General features: G+C 43.2%; 2 protein-coding genes across 3 annotated transcripts in view; one reads left to right on the top strand and one right to left on the bottom strand.

The window, feature by feature from the left end:
• Rgl1 (ral guanine nucleotide dissociation stimulator like 1) overlaps positions 1-6,579 on the bottom strand; it is a 260,603-nt gene extending 254,024 nt beyond the window's left edge. For both annotated transcript variants that reach the window (XM_036202127.1, XM_036202129.1), the window contains exon 1: positions 6,122-6,579. The gene's annotated coding sequence lies outside the window, so the exon portion shown is untranslated. The remainder of the gene's footprint in view (positions 1-6,121) is intronic.
• A 267-nt stretch (positions 6,580-6,846) lies between these two features.
• Arpc5 (actin related protein 2/3 complex subunit 5) lies at positions 6,847-15,601 on the top strand. Its single transcript, XM_036202991.1, has 4 exons — positions 6,847-7,173; positions 9,112-9,184; positions 11,433-11,609; positions 14,263-15,601. The coding sequence occupies exons 1-4, from the start codon at positions 7,031-7,033 to the stop codon at positions 14,323-14,325; spliced, it is 456 nt and encodes a 151-aa protein (XP_036058884.1). The 5' UTR covers positions 6,847-7,030; the 3' UTR covers positions 14,326-15,601.
• The last annotated feature ends 5,687 nt before the right edge of the window (positions 15,602-21,288 follow it).

Below are 21,288 nucleotides of genomic sequence, written 5' to 3'. Positions count from 1 at the left end.
TACATACCTTGATAAGCCTCAGCCTTTAACGAGTGAGCTATCTTGCCAGACCTCTGCTATGCATCTTTTTTGACTCGTATATAGTTTAGCAAAAAGTTTAGTTCACAGAATGTAATCCTATTCATCTCATTTTCAAGGGTCTAAGGAAAGCCACATGGTAACTCACACTGATTAATAAATACTATTACTACCCAATATTTACTGTGAGTCATATGCCAGGTATTTTAAGCACTTACATATTAACTCATTCAATCCCTCCAATAATCCTATGAAGCATGTGTTACTCTAACACCCAAAAAGACAGTACCACAGAGAACTTGTAACAACCTGGGCATCAAATCCTGGTGACTGCCTGCAGAGCCCATGTTCTATTCTTCAGCATTTCCCTAATAGCATGTGACGTCTAGGAAACCCATTGGCCATCAGTACCTCCTTGTGACTTCTCAGCAAGTCTGCTCAAACTATACTGCCAAGAGCCATCTTCTAGACGCAGGAAGCCAAGTGCCCTGCACAGTCTAGGTTGGGACATCTCAGGTGGCTCTTGATGCCAGAACTAGATTTGGCTTTTAACTCTCCCCACTCCCCTCCAACCATCACCACATACCAAACATAGATCCCAGGACTGTCTAATTCTGTGGTGTACCAAACAGGGGATCCAAGGAACCGGAATGTGGACTCATTTTATTTAAAATTTGTTAAAATGAAAAGCACTTGTTTTGTTTTTGCAAAAAAAAAAAAAAAAACGGAAAAATAAAGCAAAGGAAAACTACCATATAAACTCACTTCTTATATATCTCTAAGAACTGAAAGTGAAGACTTGAGGCATTTATGAACCTACTTTTACAATAACATATTACCCCAAAGCTGTAAGAAAATAAACCAAGTGTCCAGTGACACATGAGTGGGTAAACAAAATGTGATATTTGTTGCATAAAATGGAACTTTGAGGCTTGAGAGATGGCCCAGTTATTAAGAGCACGGGCTGTTCTTACAGAGGACACAAATTCAATTCCCAGCACCCAAATGGCAGCTCACAACCATCTGTAACTCCAGTTCCTGGGAATTTGGTATTTGTCAGGTGTTGGAAGCAGGAGAAAGTGGGGAGTTATTGTTTAATGGGTCTAGAGTCTTAGTTCTGTAAAATGATGGATAGTGATTAAGATTGTACAACAGTGTCAATGTGCTTAACACCAAATACCTGTGCATTTCAAGAGTTATGATGGAAAACTTTGAGTGTGTGTGTGGGAGGGAGGTGCACATGTATGTAGGTGTGCTGGTGTTTATATATGTGCTTGTGTGTGTACACATGGAGGGCCACATCTCATGCACTTGTGTACAATGCAGGTGGAGCCAGAGGTCAGTCTCAGGGGTCCTTCCCCAGTCGCTGTCCACATATATTGTTCTGAATTTTTAAGTTCTGCTTGTTAAAAGACTTTAAGTGTGTGTGTGTATGTGTGTGTGTGTTTGTGTGTGTGTGTGTTTGTGTGTGTGTGTGTGTGTTGTGTGCACATGTGTGCTGATGGTATGAGAGGTCAGAGGTCTCGGATCTCCTGGAGCTAGAGTTACAGGTGGTTCTGAGCTACCCCACTTAGACCCAAACTCAGGTCCTCTACGAAAGAGATAAGCACTCTTGACTTCTGAGCCATCTCTCCAGCCCTACCTCCACTGTGGGATGAGGTGTCGGGACAGGCCCTCTCACTGGCCTGTGCTCATGGATCTGGCTAAGCTGGCTGACTTATAAGGCCAGCAATCTGCCTGTCTCCATCTCCCTAGCACAGGGGATTTACAAGCATTCTATTATGTCCAGATCTTTACATGGGTTCTGGGAATTGAACTCAGTTCCTCTTGTTTGCAAGGCAAGCACTTTACTGATTGAGCTATCTCCCCAGCCTGGAATTTATTACGTATAACAAAAACGTTAGTATTTTTGATAGCCAGATTAAAGGAGAAAAGAGTTGACTTTTAATACTTTGTTTACCTAGTTAATAGTAAGAATGTCGGGGACAAAGGTCTTTCATCCACAGGTCACTAGGGAAACCAGGAATGTTAAACACACAGGCCCTCTCCTCAATGGAGGAGATAAAATACCTGTTTTCCTGCACAGAAAGCTGGGAGTGGATACTGTTAATGACCTGAAGACCCTTTTGCTCTCTGTGGTAGCAGACCTCGCCTACCTTTTGCTATAGAGGCAGACCTCACCCAAATCCCCCAGAATGCTTGTCCCAGACTCTCCCTCTCTAGCTCCCAGTTAATGGAACTCTTCCTTAGGGGGATGTCACATGTACTGTAGAGCCTGCTGACCTCTATGCTATCTCAGTCAGAGACCACACTGGATCATATATACATATATAGGATGAGATTATGAACACATGTGACTAAAGATGTCCACAGATTCTAGAAGATGTCAAATATCCTGGAGCTGATGGGGCGTGAGATGCTGGGAACCAAATTTGGATCCTCTGCAAAAAAACAGTACATACTCTTAACTGCTCAACCATCTCTCCAACCCTAATAATGTATTTTAAAATCCATATATGATCATAAATAGTTAACATCTCATTCACTACAATGCTTAAAAAGCAAGGTTTATCCTTTTGACAATAAGCTGCTTCTCTGGAAGAGTCTTTCTGGGGAGATGGTTCAGTTGAGGGCCTGGATTGGATCCCCAGCACCCACATAAAAGCTGGGCCTATAATCTCAGCACCAGGGAAGCAATGACAGGAGAATCCCTGTGACCTACTGACTAGACAGTCTTGTGGAATTCTGGAATCCAGGCTTAATAAAAGACCCTGTTTCAAAAATAGAGTGGAGAGGAATAGAGTAAGGCAGCCAACATTGACCTCTGATCTCCCACATGTACACACATATGCAAGCATCCATATATCCATGTATACACATATACCTAAGAGTGCAGATTGATAGTTAAAATCTTTTATGTACTAATATATAAAGGTTCCACAGTCAAATCACTAAATTTCCTGCTGTACTTCACTGTATAATCATAAAAGCATGTAAATCTAGAACTAATCACAAAGAAAACACTTAGAATTTTGAGGGGCATGGTTTCCTCAGAATATAAATTTATTTGTGTATTAGTAGGAGCATTAAACTACAGCATAGTAGTCCAGCGGTGGTGGCCCACGCCTTTAATCCCAGCACTCGGGAGGCAGAGGCAGGCGGATCTTTGTGAGTTCGAGGCCAGCCTGGTCTACAAAGCAAGTTCTAGGACAGGCTCCAAAGCTACAGAGAAACCCTGTCTCAAAAAAGACAAAAAAAAAAAAAAAAAAAACCCTACAGCATAGCATATGGAAAACACACTAAAATTTTATACTGCAGTGGTTATGTTGAGAACAATGGTATTAACTTATCATTACTAGAACTGAAATTCATTGATTTTTATATAATAGTATAAGCTTGACAGATTTGATTAACAAAGTCCAACTTTTGTTTTGAGGTATTAGGGATTAGCCCTAAAGTATCCTGCATACCAAGGAAGTGTAAGTACTCCACCACTGATTGATATCCTTAGCTTTAACGGTCATTTTTCATTTCAGAAAATAAAAAGCAATAGTTCTGTACTCCAGGGCTCAATGAACTGTTTTTTGATTTTTGGTTTGTTTGTTTGTTTGTTTTTTTAATATTTAGTGGCAAGAGTCTGTGAGAAAAGAGCACAGAGAAAGTAGAGTACTTGGCTTAAGACATCTAAAATGACGTCATAAGACAACATCATTAGGTCCTTGGCCTTTTCTTCCTAACATACATGGGGGTGAGGGACACACGCACACATACACACTTACACCTATACAAGCCACAATGCACATGTGTATTTTCTAGTTGGGTGGCAGTGATCAAACTCAGCTTGTCACAGCAAGGGTCTTCACCAGCTGCACCAGCTCACTGGCCCTGATCCTCAGCTCTTTGCAACATCACAGAAATAAGGAGCTACAGCCGCAGCAGGTCATCTTGGGGAAATTAAAACTCAGTCTCATTTAATGTTGAGGACAACCTAATTATTTGCATAATAAATAAATCTTAAACCCAGCAAATCCTTTATATGAGAGGAAAGCATTCATTTCAAAAACCCAAAGAGAATAAAATCACCTAAGATGACTAAGTATCATAGGTAACAGTAAGAATTTAGAATTTAGAAGAACTGTACATTTTCTAATTAGAAGATAAATTAAGAACAGTTTTCTTCAGAGACAAATATTTCCTTTAAATCTTGTAAAGATTTAAACATTGGTCAATGAGAGGTAAGGAAGTAAGTAATATACCCATTAAAATACTCAATGTTTAACTGTGACTTCGGAATTAATTTGTGAGACCATTACTACCCACTACATCCTAGGCACTTTGTTCACTATGAGGCACTACTTTAAAAAAAAAAAAAACAGAAAACAAAACAAACAAACAATAACAAAACACTGTCGAAGTTAACACAATCCACTCACGGACCGAAAATCAGCAATCAAGATAATTACGTCCTTGAACAACTGTTTTTTGGGTTTTTTTGGGTTTTTTTTTTTTTTTTAGTTCTCACTGTTCCATTAAGTTGATTCCTACCCCAGGATTCCTCCCCCAGTTCTAAAATAAGAGAACAAAAAATTATTCAAGTAAGACAATAGGAAAAAATAAGACGAGCTCAGGGCTGTGTAGCTCTTAAATCCGTGTTTCCATTTGCTCTCAACAGTGCATCTAGTGTTTAATTTTCTCTCCAAAGAAAATCTCGATTGGAAAGAACAAAAAGTACAGTCAGCTTTAACATCCAAAAGAGTATGCTGTGTAGCTTTTATGGAAGTTACACAAGATTGGAACAGAAAAAAACATTTAAACAAATCTTTATTCTAAGTTACATAATGCCATCATCATGATAATGATCTTATACTTCAGCAACTGACTTTCAAAACAAGTATTTGTGGCAGGTAGAAATTTTTCCTTTGCTGTCTTAAGACATGAGAGTTTTTACGAGCTCACAATGTGAATGTTAATCAAGGGAATGTCACTTCTATCGACCAAATGATATACTTAGAGGGGGATGCTACATTGCTTCTTCACAAGGAAAAAGAACGGGTTTCACTTACAGTGCTCTCTCTACATGAACACATATACATAAATGTACATGTATTCAACAAATATTTGATCCTCAGATATTTCACCTTCTTTTATGACTGATTCCCTATTCTCGGTGTGACTCTCAAATTGTATTGCCTTTTATATCTTACTAACTCATCAAGCATGTACTGACAATACCTAATCTGGATACCTTATTTTTCATAGGAAAAAAAGACACATAAGAAAAACTAGACTCTTCCCTTCAGAATCTTGGTATCTGTTTCACTGGTGAGATAAAACATGACATATCATCGGGTAATTGATGAAGCCAGTTCAACAAAGCCAATGATACGTTGCACATATATGCGGAATTTTATAGTCTTTTTAAAGCATTTCCGCGTATTGAACCCTGGGAACATGCTTGTGAAGTGCACATTACCCCAATTTTAGCAATAAGGAATCCGAGGTTCCAAATTTTAAGCAACGTGCCTCAATCACACAGATTAAGAAAGTCGAGACTTCAGTCACTGTTTCCTGATCCCAAGCCCACTGCTCTTTTCGATACAGCACAGCCAACGAGGAATGGGGTAACTCAACAGGACCGTGTCCAACCTTCTGTTACATGTGAAACCAGGTAGACCTGCATCCAAGCAGGGCACAGCCAAGCGTCCAAATTAATTTTATTCTGTAAATACCTGTACCACAGCACAATACACAGAATACAGCTATTATTTCTTTAATCTTAGTGCCTCTGCCTTCTCAATAAGAGCTCTGATCTCACGAACGGGGATGTAGAATACAACAAATTGACGGGCTCCCAGGAACCTTAAACCATAAATATCAACCTTGAAAGTCCAGTTTCTGGTAATCCTTGCACATATTGTATTCCCTCAGCACCGAAGAGCTTAACTCGCCCACCCTCTTCTGTCATTCCTGCTCCAAATAACTACTTATTTTAAGACGTGATGACTGATTCTACAAAATGCTACAAGTTTGCCCCATTTTCGCCACCCGTCCCCAGCTCCGGCCCAAGCATCTTTCTTCCCACCCTCCGGATTGGAGAGAATACCGAGTTCAGATTCTGCAGGTCCGGCCGCGGTGCTGTCTGTCACACAGCACTGACAGGTAAGAAGTGACCTCTCGACGCCGTCCTTGGGGACCTCCCGCCGACAGGGCTGCGGGATCCCAAACCCGGGAAGGGGCTCTCGGCTCGGGAACGCAGTCCCCGGGGGCGCTGGGTCGGAAGGGAGGGCTCAGATCACTAGTTCCGTGCCGGGCGCCCAGCTGGGCATCACTCCGCCTCATACTCCTGCTGACTGCAGGGGACTGGGTCCTGCAGCCAGTCCATCCCACCGGACGCCCGAGTCCAGTCACGCAGACCTCACACGGGAGCCCGACAACAAGCCTCCGGCCCGGACAGCGGCAGCAGCGGCGGCGGCAGCAGGCCAGGCCACGCGCCCCAGGTGCCCATCGCCTCCCACCCCCGAGGACCCCCCGCAGGGCTGGACCGCAGAAAAGCGTTTCTATGGGAACCTCCCGGGTGTCACGTGAGGCTCCCCGCCGGCCAATCGCGTCCCCGCGCCGCCTCAGCCAGCTTGCCTGTCCGCCCGCCGCCCCCGCCTCCTTCGCCGGCCCCGCCCCTTTCCTGCAGCGGGCCCGCGCGTGCGCCGTGCGTCCTCCGCGCGCGCGCGCTCCACCACCACCCCCTCTCCACGGCCGGCGCGCGCACCCCGGGGCAGGCGGGGCGGGGCGGGGCGGGACGGGGAGGGGCGGGGCGTGGGGGGGGGGGGCTGAAGGATGGCTCGCTGCTAAGAAGGAAGCGGCGCCCGGCGAGCGCGCAGGCCCAGAAGCGAGCGAGCCCCGGGCTGCGGGCGACGCCCCAGAGCCGGAAGAGGGAAGTGAGTGGCGCCGGGCTGGGCTCGCGGAAAGGCAGAGAGGCACCGCGGAGGGGAGGCCAGCGTCCGCGTCGCGATCCGGGATGTCGAAGAACACGGTGTCGTCGGCCCGCTTCCGGAAGGTGGACGTGGACGAATACGATGAGAACAAGTTCGTGGACGAGGAGGACGGCGGCGATGGCCAGGCCGGGCCCGACGAGGGCGAGGTGGACTCATGCCTGCGGCAATATCCTTGCTCTGGCGGCGGCCGGGGGCCCCGTGGGGACGCGCGTGGCTCGAGGTGGGGATGGAGGGGACGGGAGCTCCCGGGGCCAGCAGGCCGCCTGCACCCCGCCCGCGGCCGCGCTCGCCAACTTGCGGGCGCCCGGATTCCTCAGGTGCGCCGCCCCAGCGGCCGCGCCCTCGCGGGGGGCCGATCGGCGCCCTACCGGACACCCGAGCTCCAGAAATTCCTGCCTGGTGGGCACACGGGCGTCCCGCCTGCAGTCTGCTTTTCTGCCGGGTGTGTGGTTTGCAGAGCCAGCCGTGAGATAGTTTATGGCTAGCCAGGAGGGATGGAGCGGTTCGCAAATTGAGGCCCTCGGTGCATTCAGCCCATGGGCTTTTTCTTCTTCGTCTTATTATCGTCGTCATCGCTATTAGAGAAAAGGATTTGGCAAGGTTGCACATAATTCATTAACAGGGCAAAGGGAGTTTGCTTCTCCAAAAATGCCCAGTTAAAGCCTGGAGCCTTTTACCTGCTAAGGAAAAGCGAATAGGAAAAGGATGAGGAGAATCCCTGGAAATGTTTAAGATGAACCCCGGTGATATATAAAACAGGGGGTGAGTCACTTCTGTAAATCAAAATCGTTATTCTGAAATTGTTTCCATTCTAGTTAAAATATGGCTGTCGGTTCCTGGTTCTTTGGTTTGCATATCTGAATATTCATAGCCGTGAAATTCATTTGCATGGATCTCTTAGAAGAATAGAAATGTTGCAAAAACCCATATTGTAGCTTTAGAAAAATCGCATTCATTGTCTGTTCCTACTGGGTTATAATGAAATAAGTGAGCAAAAACATTGAGTAGTAAGTAACTACAGCAATTGGACATGCATACTCCATATAGCTTTAACTTCCATTACCACGACTTTCACGTCGGTTGCTACTAATTGGATTATTTATTTAAGTACTTGGGCGTTTTTTCTTTAAAAAAGTGTTCTTTAGAAAGCCATGCAGCCTTGACAGTAGTTTATCGCCGACTGTAGATAATTTTTATTAGACCTTTTCCATAGAAGTGGTGAGCATGATTCTTAGAAAAAAGTCTTTATGTTGATGGATATATGATATTTTATTAATCTAATGATGTATTCCAGGTAATTTCCGGTGGCTCCTATTTCTGTGTCCATTATCAATTGAGTCTACTTTTTCATCAATCCATCTTAAAATATAAAGGTACTGTCTCATTATAACTAGGAGAGACAGCCCTGGTTGGATACTACAGATGGGGGAACAAGTGTCTCTCTGGTTTTCCTTTTAGGGAAATGACTGTCTATTCTGACAATCTGATTGGCCTTCCGTTTCCCATGCTTGCTAACTCACTAGGGCTTTCAGAGACTGATTGAGTAGGTATGGATGGTCCAGACCAGTTCCGATAACCTGGAGGGAGAAAAAGTAAGGTGCCACCTACAGGTCGTGTGGATTATTACAGCTTCCGTAGCCCTGTTCATCAATATTATATGCTATTGCCCGTTCGGTTCTTATTGCCAGAGTAATCAGCCAGCATTTCAATTAATATTCAGTGTAGTTTCAGTATAAAGTTTAGGGTTGTTTTCCGATAAGAATCACACACAAACAAGACGGTATACTTCGTTGGTTGATAGGCTTCTTCATTTGGTGACCTAATAATTCTGATGCATATTTAAGGTTTTTTGAATGCCTATCTAGACAGTTGTGTGTATTTCACTGGAAAGTGTAATCTCTTTGATAGTACCAAGGTCAAAACACTCTTTACAAAAAAAAAAAAAAAAAATCCCTATATTCTTTTGTTTTTCCCCTTTGATTAACATATTGGAAATAAACGAATGCAGTAATTTGTGTTACTATTTAGAAAGTCAGGTCATAAGAACCAATAGTCCTGTAAAGCAGGGACTGTCCTTTGCTGTTATCCCCTTAACTGTCACTACAGGGAACATGACAGCTGCACTCCAGGCCGCTCTGAAAAACCCCCCCATCAACACAAAGAGTCAGGCAGTGAAGGTGAGTTGCAAGCCACAGCATTGGTCTCTGCGGTGGCTCACTGTTCGTGTTGAAATCCTCAACATAAGAGTTTACAGCGTGAAATTGTCTTGGTTTGTTTTGTTTCTTTTGTTTTGTTTTTGGAGATTGGGTCTCGGTGTAGAACCTGGCTAGCATGGGACTCACAGAGATCTGCCTCCACTGGGATTAAAGGCATATGCCACCACATCCAGTTTAAATGGAGACTCTTGATAAGTAAAAACAGCTTATGAAAAAGAGCACTGAAATGTGGAGTAAGGATAATGCTGTATGGAACACGATCAATTTAAAGGATGGAGACATCGATTCGGTTGATTATGTTAATATTAAATACTGTGTTAATTGTGTCAGTATTATATATAGATTAATTAAATATTATAGAAAACAAAGACATGAGAGCATAAAAAGATGATCACCATGCTACTTCCTTGGGTTGGTTACTGTCTTTGGTATTGTGGCATATTTAGAGTTTCTACAAGAGTTTGTATTCTTTAAAAAAAAAAAAAGAAAGAAAGAAAGAAAGAAAGAAAAGAATCTTGCAATTCAGCTGTATAGCTGTGTACATGAACTTTTTTCCTTAGTAATAAGACTATTTCTAAAGCATTTTAACTGCAGTATACCATTATGCAACATTATATATACACCCAATCCCTTTTATTGTATATTAGATTGCCTAGTTTCTCCTGCTGAAATGAAGAGTCTTCGGTAAATCTTAATTAATTCTGTCAGTAAAATTCCCAAGAGATAAATGCTAGATCAGAAAATCATATTCTTTAAGGCTTTTGCTACACACAGTATTGCCAGATCCCTTAGAAGAGCTTTGCAGTTTACATCCCTGTGTCAATCCTCTGGTTCTTACAGAATTACTTAGTTGTTGGTTGTTTAAAATGTAGGCTAACCAAAGCCCTGTGCTCTGTAAGTCTACCCTCAGGGACTCAAGAATGTTTATTGAATAGTGGTGTGGATAAATGTATACTAGTTATCAAGGCAACAAAACTTTGTATAGGGGAAATTTTGCTTTTTAAAAGTTTTTAGAAACATCATTAAAATTGTTTTACCTCTTATGTGTCTTTCTTTTTTTTTTTTAATGACAGCTTGTAGGTGGGAGGTTATAGCTCTAGATACTAAGATATTTTCTAAATAGAGAAATTGCCATCTTTAAACTGAAGATAATATTGGTGGTAGAAATAGTCTGCAAAATCCTGCCCATTGGAATGCTGATGCTACCACTGTGTGCTGAACAGAAGGAGAAATGAATTGTTGAAAGGGTCCATGATGTGTTCCCCCTGCTTAGACAATGCATAAGGAGATACCAGTGTTTCTGGAGCAGGCTTTACCAGAGGGAAAGTTTAGAGATGAGCATAGATGGACCTCATGTCTGTAACTAGGAAACTTTTAAAAAGTTTTTTAATGGTTTTAAACAGGAGCTTTTAAGAAAATACCACTTTTGAAAGATAGTACAAGATAGAATTATATAAATCAGTTTCCTTCTTTGGTCTTAAAAAAACTCCTAACCAAGAAGTAAAATTTAAATGTTATAATAAATTATTAAATTTTCCCATCAGTCTGTTAGTAAATCCCCAGTTCTACCTTTGGTTCCATCAAGACTGTGTTCCGGAGCCCTTAATTCCAGCACTTGGGAGGCAGAGGCAGGCAGATCTCTGAGTTCGAGGCCAGCCTGGTCTGTATAGTGAGTTCCAGGACAACCAGGGCCACACAGTAAGACCCTGTCTCAAAAACAGCAAACAACATGGGCTCCTTCTGAGCACCTCTGCTGTCATGGCAACCAGAGCCACCCTGTGCACATCCTGCTTCTGTCTTCCCCTACCATCCTTACTGTTCTCAGCAGAGATGCCAGATAGTCTTCAGATGAGAGTCAGATCATGTCTCTGCTCTTCACACTCTCCACTGTCTTGTCTCAGAGTAAAAGCCAGAGCCATCAGAGTGTGGCCTGCAGGCCCTCCGGTGATCTCTCCTCCCGTGCCGTGTTCTCTCACCTCCCCGGCACCCTCTCCCACCACGCAGCTCTGCCGCATCAGGTCTCTGAGCACTCTGACACCCACACTAACAGCACTTGTTCTCTCGTCTGTCCAAACACTGGCTGCATTCCCAAGGGGTTTTCTTTCCCATCCTCCGTGACATCCTTCAAAGTGCAGTCCAGTGTGGCTTTTCTAAAATGTTGTTCCCAGCATACACATGTCTAAATCGCTTGTTATGTGTTTACCCTCAGGACCGGGCGGGTAGCATTGTCTTGAAAGTGCTCATCTCTTTTAAAGCTAATGACATTGAAAAGGCCGTTCAGTCTCTGGACAAGAACGGCGTGGACCTCCTAATGAAGTATATTTATAAAGGCTTCGAGAGCCCATCCGACAACAGCAGTGCCGTGCTGCTTCAGTGGCATGAAAAGGTGAGCGACAGATTACAGATCCTTTGATAGTCCAGAACGATACCTCTAGCACCTGGAAAACAAGACTTGACTGTCTTTCTCTGTTATTTCAAGTAAAATGCATGAAAATGAAAAGTTCACATTTGCTTACCAGCCTTGGTCTTAAGAGATTTCGGTTTGCACCACATACTTATTTGCATATGTTAGTACATAAGTGATTGTGTACTTGAAGTATGAATTCCAAGAAAATTTTCAGAAGAAAATCATGGAAATCAAGAGTTCTTTCACACCAGTCAAAAGATAGAAATAACCCAAAATGAAAGAATTTCATTTTGAAATTGATGAATTTTGAAATGAATGAATGATACATACACACTGTTGAATGTTACTTATCCATGAAAAGGAATGGAGTTTTTATACATGCTACAATGTAGATGAACCCAGAAGATGTTGTACTAAGTGAAACCAGATGCAAATATTTGGTATTTCTACTTATGTGAACTAATCTGAAATAGGCAAGCTCAAAGGAATAGAAAATTACTAGAGGTTGCCAAGGACTGTGGAGAAAGGGTAGAGTGCTTGCCTAACGTTCCCAAGGTTTGCTCACCAGCACTGTAATTCTGTTTTGTTTTGTTTTCAGAAAGTGTTACTGGTCATGCATGCTAGTGAATGCCTGTAATCCTGCACTCCGGAGACAGGCATTCCAGGCCAGCCTGGTCTATATAGTGAATTCTACACTCTATTGAGAGGCTGTGTCTCAGAGAGGGAGAGGAAAAGAAATTATTGTTAGTTCTGTATAAAAAGTTAGTAGATAGGTGAGCCAGGTGACTCAGTGGGACACACACACACACACACACACACACACACACACACTGTACCCACACACAGAGAGCAAGTGTACTTTTAGGTATCTTTCATTCTTAAACTGGTAAAAATATAAGCAATAGCATTTAAAAAAACAAACAGGTAAAGGGCTGTGTATTCTCTCACCATTCTTAGAGTTGTCAAAACTCGGGGATCCTCTCCTTCTGCCTTATTCGGGGAGGGTTCCTCCTGTTTCTTCCTGTATGCTTCAAGGTTAGCAGGCTCAAGAGCTTCTGGCCACATCTCCCAAGGCATGCTGGGATTCCAGATGCTAACCACAACTGGAGATCCTATTCAGCATGCTCAGCATGCCAGGCTTGCAGAGAAGCACTTTTAACATTCTGAGCCATCGCCTCGGCGCCCCAAGTCCGTTCTTTATAAAGCTTTCTCTTGAGTCTGAGTGAAAATACACGTATAAGAGAAAACTAAAAGTAACCTTGCTGAGCCTCAGTTTAGTCACTTTACTGTGCACACACTCCAGAAGAGCTAACGTGTATGAACAACACCCCCACAGTATTCCAGGAGAGTGCCCCCGGAAGAGAACCCGTGCAGGCATGTGTACATTTCCTTTATTGCTCACTGGCTCTGAGGAGTGCACATCTTCCTGTCCTCAGTTTGCAGGTGAAGAACTGCCGCCGCTAAAGCCCAGCTGGCAGGTCCAGTGTAGCCTCAGGATCCCAGTGACATTGATTGGGAACTGTGATAGTCCAAACATTCTTCTGAGAAGTTTATAAGCATATTAACTCATGTAATCTTCAAAAACAACACTAGCAGGCAAATTTCTTATATGTGAGGAACGTGGTCCACGTGTTCAGTCTGTTCTTCCCAGTCTCCTCTCCAGAGCTGACTTTCTAAGTGGTCTTCAAGTCCATCTGTACCAGCAGGTCTCTGTCCTCAAGGCAACTGCTGTCGCGTCCTGACTTGCCAATCTCTTCTCTACCCAAGCTGGAGTGTTTTGTGTAAAATCCAGAAGTACCCCTGTCAGTCACTGGTGGCCCACGCCACTCTCCCTTAGGCTCGTTCAGACCAGTCTTGTCCCTGAATACACCGACCCCCACTGCCACACTGTTTTGTGGTGTCAGTCTGTCAGCTTCTCTAGCATCTCTTGCTGTCAGGCTAGGGACACACCCTTTCTCTGTTCTTGTATCACCCTAAGATAACTCACAGCACTTTGTACATGATACCAAAATGTTGTTACGTTTGTATAACTGTCACATAGTAGACCAAAGGATGTTTGCTCGCTTTTATATCTCCACAATACACAATGGTACTCAAAATCTTTTTCAATATAAGTAAACCAGAATTTCCAATTGCTAATATTTAATCATGACTCAGTTACTGAAGTTCAAAGGTTCAGAGTTAGAGATCATCAGCTCTTAAGTAATACCTTCTTACCTTAGGGGAAAATCTGCAAATTAAGAGGAAGTTGGGATGACTTGTCCCACTGTAAGGTTCTTCCTAACCACAATAAGGATGGCAGATGGAGAATGTCCTCTGTTTATATTTGAACAGCTGTTTTAGTCAGGAACATTGTGCTGCAGACATCTTGAAACAGTATTTAGACACAGTGTACTAGAATAGTGACTGGTGTGTGTTTGGAAGTAAGTTCACAAGGATAAGAACCCTTCCTTGGTCTTTGTTTTTTATTATGCCTTAGTCCTAATAATAAGATTCATGTTAGTCTCATGCTGAGCACTGCCTGGGGCACAGTAGATGCTCAGGAAGTACCAAGAAATGAATGATTTCAGTACCTTGCCTAGTCTGAGACTTGACTCTTTATGACCCTTTCGGTGTATTTGGTTTGTTTTAGGCGCTTGCTGCTGGAGGAGTAGGGTCCATCGTTCGTGTTTTGACTGCAAGAAAAACTGTGTAGTCCAGCTGGAACTGGACGTCATTCACAGGAGTGGGAGCTGCTGGTACAAAGACCAAAACAACCACATGGCACCGCTGCCCTGTGGGTGGCATCTGTTTCTCTCAGCTTTGCCTTCTTGCTTCCTTTTTCATATCTATAAAGAAGAAAATGACATATCAGTTTCCTTAATGAAAATGGAAATAATGTGGAGGAAATTTTGTTTCAATGGGGGTTTTTGATCCTTTCATAACCATGTAATAATATGTATACCATTCTGTAATTTATATTCAGGTTTGATTGTGCAATTTTTAACTCTTTTGGCTGGGTAAGGGTTTTACTTTATTTTTAACCAATACTGAGAGATCTGATCAAATTTGAGGCCAGTTTCCTAACTCATTGCTAGTCAGGAAATGATCTTTGTTTTTAAAAATGAGAGACCGGCAGCTATTAACATTGCAAAACTGGACCACACTTCCCATATTTAAGCAAAATGTGTTTCCAGAGCAAGTAGTGGGTGAGCCCCACTACCAATTTGCAGCTGTATTTCTGCTTACCTACAGATGATGCTGTGAGTGTAAGTGTGCTACTTCCTGTTAGCATCCAATTATCATGGCCTCTCAATCTCTTTGTGGTGACCCAGGGTCCAGAGCAAGGAGTCTTGCTCTGTATAAATGTCTTTACAAAATATAAGTGCCCCTGTGGCACAGATATCACATTTCCCTTCTGATAATAAGGCTGTCCGGGGAAACTATCCCAAGTCAGAAAAGGACATTGAAACTGATATAATTCAAACTCTAGCAGCCTCTGAATGAAATACTTTTTTCCAGAAATAAGGTAGCTGCCTTAGACATTTACACAAGTATTCACTGTAACATTTCATATGCCCGATGATGTCTTCAGTGTTCTTCAGGTAATGGGGATCTCAGAAAATTTGGTTCTGAACCAAACAAATACATATTCTGTGTTTCAGCTCAGTGTTTTTCAAGAAAGAAAAATGCCACACAGTTTTTAAAAAATGTGTTTACTTTGTTGGACAAACCAAATCGGTTCTCAAAAAATGACCGGTGCTTGTAAAAAAATTATGATGATGAAGTAGTTCCAAAAGCAATCATGTGAATGCACATGGCCAAGAGGGAATCCGCCTGTTAGTCTTTGCATAAGGCCAGTTCCAGAGTCACTGACTGAGGTGAGAACCAGTGCAGAAATTCTATAAACTGCTGTTTTTGATACCTGCTTTTTTGTTTTGTTCTGTTTTGTAAAATTATGATAAACTTCAGAAAATAAAATGTCAGTGTTGAATAATTTCTTTTTCTTAATTGAATACTTATAAATCTCCAGTTTTGGATTTAGTAAAATCTGTCAGCCTTCAGCTCTACTAAGGGGAGACGGTAGAAGTGTACAGGCAGTACAGCATAGGAATTAAATGAGGGTGGGTGCCAGTTGGAGACAGTGGTCATAGTAACTTGACACACCGCCCCTGGTGAATAGCAGAGCAGATAAATGCCAAACGGGACTTGGCACACAAATGGCTCTTCGCTGCCCATGTGGGAGCCAGAGTATGTGGAGGCCAGAGGTCAGTGTCAGGTGTCTTTAGTCGTGTTTCCACCTTATCCTTTGAGTCACTGAACCTGGAGCTTACCAGTGGCTTGACTGACTGGGGATCTTCCTGTCGCCACCTCCCCAGTGCTGAGATTAGACACCACAGTGTGTGACTCGGGTGCCAGATGTCTGAACTTAGGTCCTTGTCACAGCAGCCCTTACCCTGAGCCATCTTCCAGCTCCACAGAAGCAGATCTCTGCCTGTTTCTCTTCTCTAATCTCAGTGGTTAGGTGGGATTTGGTTTGACCCTGTTTTGTTTTGAGAAATGATCTCGATATTTAGTCCAGACTGGCCTCAAACTCAGCAATCCTGCCTCAGCCTCCACCTGGGATTACAGCTGTGCCCGGACCAGGCTTGTTTCCACCCATTTTTTTTTCCCCAAAAAGGGTGGGAGGCAGTGGGAAGTCTCACACTTGAGACTGAGGCAGGCAGGCAGACATGAGCCCGCCTGAGCAAGCTAACACGAACCTGCCTTAGAAAATCAAGGCTGGCAGTGTAGCCCAGTGGTAGAAGCTAGCATGTACCTCATCTCAATCCCCATACACTGGAAAAGGAGACCCAGAGCAAATACACTTGTCTTTTAGTTCCTAGGCAGGAGCACCTTTTAGGAAGTGGTGGTGAGTGAGAATGTGGATTCCTTCAGGAAATGCATTGATGTACAGGTGAAAACTGCAAGTAATACAAACTAACCCCATCATTGGGGGTGTCGGGTGAGTGCAGTTTGGCTCGTCCTGCATTGAGAAGTAAGTCTGGGGTACTTGAAAATCATTGCCCTGCAGTTTAGCACACGACTGTGAGTCAGCTGATGTTGGGTGAAGAGCAAAAGCCAAGTGGGCCAGAGGCCAGTGAGTCAATCCAAACGAAGGTTTACATAGATGGGAAAGACATGGTCCAAGTGGCATACACAGGGGAATGTTAGTTCACTCTTAAGAGTTTCAACGTTTCAGCAACGTAAAACTATAGACCATGGAAGCTCACTAAACAGATTGCACTTTCAAAGTGAGTGTCTCCTGGGGGATTCAAGACAGTAAGGAAGTTACAGAAGGTGGCTTTTGGTTTGGTTTTAGCCAAATAAATAGTTGGTCGTTTAGTCTCATGCCTTTCATAACCGTAAAAAAGAATGAGAAAATTAAATTTTATAAGAAAAGCGTCTTAAGTTATCAATAAAGAGCTGTTCATTAAAAACATGATTCTGGCTGTGCTGGAGAGAGGGCTCTGTGTGGCTAGGTGCCTACTGCATAGTTAGGAGGTCTGCGTAGTTAGGAGGTCTGGAGTTCAGATCAAAGTGCTCAGGAACAAGCCAGATGCCCACAGAACACCTGTAACTCCAACTCTGGGGAATCAGTGGTCCACATGCACAGGTGTATATGCCCACACACACATGCACAAACCAACACAAAGGAATAAATAAATTGGGGGGGGTTAACTTTTTATTCTTAATCTTTTTGAATGGTCAATTCTATCTCCTACTGTTGACTTTGTGTCTTGTACTGAGACACTAGTTGTCCAACATACGTCCAAGTCCAGAGTTAACACTGGTTTTATATGATTATAATGCCAACTGTAAAATACGGTAGGGCACTGAAGACATCCCTGGTTTGTGGTAGTGTGACTTTAAAGTTTTCAAAGCCAGAATCTCAGAGGAGAATTAAGAAGAAAAGCTCACCCTGAGAACCGGCCTCCAGATCTGAAGGTCAGAAAACAGATCAGTCCGCTAACATGGGCCACCTTGTTAATACCTGCATCTATGCAATTGCTAAGCCACTTATTCTTCGTGGGGAAGAAAGCTGTTTCTAGGAGAGGTGAGGCCTGGGAGTTTCTCTAGAATCCCCAAACCAGCCCTTGGCTACTTGTGAGATCATGCCAGAAGAAAGGTTTGGAAACATTCTACAGTGAGAAGCCTGCTCACCCTAAGAGCTCAGCAGTTTTCTCTCAGTATGACTTTAATATTCCTAGGAAAAGAGTAAGCCACGTAGACAAAAGGAAAAAAAAAAATCACCAAAGGAAACCACGCAGAGCACAAACTCAGTCCCTTTCCTGTAGTGGAGTTACACTTGCAGGCATCTACCCATAACCCACTGGATAGTTGCCTTGTTCTGTTTGCACAGAGGATGTATTTTAACTAATGAGCTGCTATTTTAATCTTGTTAAGATTCCATTTAGCGCCAGGTGGTGGTGGTGCATGCCTTTAATCCCAGCACTCGGGAGGCAGAGGCAGGCAGATCTCTGAGTTCGAGGCCAGCCTTGGCTACAGAGTGAGATCCAGGACAGGCACCTAAACTACACAGAAAAACCCTGTCTCGAAAAACCAAAAAAAAAAAGAGGGGGGGGGGGGTGGAGAGATGGCTCACAGGTTAAGAGCACTGACTGTTCTTCCAAAGGTCCTGAATTCATTTCCCAGCAACTACATGGTGGCTCCCAACCATCTGTAATGAGATCTGGTGCCCTCTTCTGGCCTGCAGGCATGCATATGTAATAAATAAAACTTAAAAAAAAAAAAAAAAAGATTCCATTTAGCAAGAACCAGGGCAGCAGTCTCAAGTAATTAACCAAACCCAAGATATTATTGGTCATAACTAGAATTTGGTGTGTTTATACTTCTTACAGCAAAGTATTAAAAAGCGCCAAGAAGGATCAAGAATGGAGAGACACTAAGTTAAGCCAATGCCTTAACATTTAGAAAGGTGTTGGCTTCTTGGGCCTTCCTTTTCTTCCCCCTCTTCACCTCAGCCCTGCAGCCCTGGGAGGAAGTAGGAAAGCTCCAGAGCCAGCAAACTGTGTGCACTAGTGATAGCGGGGAGCCCGCAGGGCCGGCATGCTCGACAGTGTTCTGCCTGCAGGTGGCGCTGCTCCCCCTGCTGACCCACCCCCAGGCGTCCTTTCCTCTCTTTTCCTGGGTTCCTCGAACGTTTATGATGAGGAGCACAAATGATCTCTCTATGCACCTCTCTCTTCTCTCTGGAACCATTCCGAAAGTCCCCAGAGCATGAAACAGCCTGCGTAGCACATGGCACACCTGATGCCGTCCAGCCTTCTAAAAAGCTGTTTATCTTCCAGCTCTGATTAGTTCTCTGCAGGTGGCTGATCTCCGAACTTTCTACTGATCCATGGGACGGACACACACCTCTGAAGGCACAGTAGCTGGATCACCTTTCCTGAGTAGATTTCACATTTTTCTAATGGTGCCGACCAGATGCCATAAATGAACAAAGATGCTGAACAATACACTTCATTTTGTTTATGCCAAAAATCAAACCAAGATTCTAGAAGCAACCTTAAGAATTTCTTCACCTGATGACTGAGGTAAATAAAGGCCAATGTCTTTTTTTTTCTTTTCTTTTTTTTTTTTTTTTTGATCCTGTCTTTTTTTTTTTTAAGATTATTTAGAAGAGGACATCAGATCTCACTACAGATGGTTGTGAGCCACCATGTGGGTGCTGGGAATGAACTCAGGACCTCTGGAAGAGCAGCCAGTGCTCTTAACCTCTGAGCCATCTCTCCAGCCCCAAGTCAGTGTCTTTTTTTAATAAATAATTTTATAATTTCCCTTTTTACTCATTTGTTTTCTAATAATTTGTTCCTATATCGGTGATTTTCCCACCTACCCTAGTAGTCCTCTTGACAAAGAATATAATTCTTTAACAAGAGTGTGAGCACTCACAAGTAAGTACTTATAAATTCCTCCTTTTGCCAGTATCGATACTAGCATATTATACATGTATTCTTTCCTTGTTCTCATTATATATGTGCTCAATTTTAAAGTTTGTATTTTTCTTGCCAATAATTTCTTTTTCAAATTCAAATATCCTAATGATCAGTTTGCCCCCATATAGAATCCACGTAGGAGCCAGAACTATGACACCCACTATAATCCTAGCACTTGAGAGGTAGAGGCAGAAGTGTACTGGTATTTGCTCCGCCCATGACCTTGGGCTATAGGGCCCGAAGGGGGCGCTGCTTCTTGAGGTTGTAGTGACCCCTTCTCCCTGCTGCCTGCTTCCTGGTCTGATGGAACTGCCAGGTGGATTGGCTCCAGTCAGAACAGAGGACAACTTCAGCTGTTTACTCGGTTCTGTATTCATGAGTGTATTCCTCAATTTATATATTTTTAATAAATTTATTTATTTATTTGTTTGTTTGTTTGTTTATTATGTATACAGTGTTCTGTCTGCATGTATGACTGCAGGCCAGAAGAAGGCACCAGATCTCATTACAGGTGGTTGTGAGCCACCATGTGGTTGCTGGGAATTGAACTCAGGACCTCTGGAAGAGCAATCAGTGCTCTTCACCTCTAAGCCATCTCTCCAGCCCCTCAATTTATATCTTAATAAATCCCTATAACCCATTAAATAGACTCACGTGGATTGATCTTAACACAGAAGCATCAGGAGTTAAAGGCCATTCTCATCTACACAGAAAGTTCAAAGCCAGCCTAGCCCTCATAAAACTCTGTCACCTAAAAAAAAAGAAAAAGAAAAAAAGAAACACAAGACATAAATCCCACAGTCCTCACTGGAGTAGAATAAGATAGAGCTCCCAGACAGAACACTTGCCTCCCATGTGGCAAGTTCTAGGTTCAGTCTCAGTGGATGACAAGTGGGAGAAGTCCTGGATAACACCTTATAGATTAGTTTATTGCTTTTCTCATTTCATTTTTGGGGGTTGGACCTGGAGCCTCACATGTGCTCCATCACTGATCTCCCCAGCTCCTGTTTGTTCTTTGAGTCAGGGTCTCACCAACTTGATTTCACAATCCTATTGCCTCAGCCTTCCGAATAGCAAGGATTATAACCCATGCTGCCAGGCCCAACAGTTTGGCTGCCTCTCTGAAGGCTTGATGGGTTTTTGGTGTTTGTTGTTGGCTCTTCTAAGGCACACAGCTAAGCACAGCACCCGCTGCTATGTATTTCACAAATGAAAGCAGTGTCTCTATTGATAATATACACATGCCAGGGACTGTAGAGTATTGAAGAGATGCTCTTGACCTTGCAAGTCTAGAGTCTAGAAAACCAACACATGAGCAACACTAAAATCCTGTAGGAAATGAAGAAATGGTAAAAGGCCATAGTGTACCAGTTGGCAAAATTACTTCTCCAGCAGTGGTTGTTAAGGAAAAAACTGAACATATAAGCATCCCACTGGGTCTTGAAGACCGAGAGTTTGCCAAGTAGAAAAAGAACAGAAAAGGAATGCAAAGCAGAGGGAACATTGTGGTATCAGAAGTCATAATTAGCCAGAATCCTGTTCGCTAATTACCTGGCACTATGGTGCGACCAAGTGTTTGGGGACAAGTTCCAAGTTTTCTTAGTTCTCCATTCAAAAGCAAGAGATTCCCTTAACTTGGATGTATTTAATATCCAGTGTTGACTTTAACGAGATGGGAA

This window comes from Onychomys torridus, chromosome 11, assembly GCF_903995425.1.
Source record: "Onychomys torridus chromosome 11, mOncTor1.1, whole genome shotgun sequence".
NCBI classification, from domain to species: Eukaryota; Metazoa; Chordata; class Mammalia; order Rodentia; family Cricetidae; genus Onychomys; species Onychomys torridus.
Note: the sequence above shows the minus strand (reverse complement) of the source record. Positions and strands in the feature narration are given on the sequence as shown.

Bases quoted from the DNA above. Each gene is read 5' to 3' on its own strand.
- Arpc5 (XM_036202991.1), top strand. From the start codon at position 7,031: ATGTCGAAGAACACGGTGTCGTCGGCCCGCTTCCGGAAGGTGGACGTG. The intron at 9,185-11,432 runs GTGAGTTGCAAG...GTTTACCCTCAG, and splicing joins CAAAGAGTCAGGCAGTGAAG to GACCGGGCGGGTAGCATTGT. The intron at 11,610-14,262 runs GTGAGCGACAGA...GGTTTGTTTTAG, and splicing joins TGCTTCAGTGGCATGAAAAG to GCGCTTGCTGCTGGAGGAGT.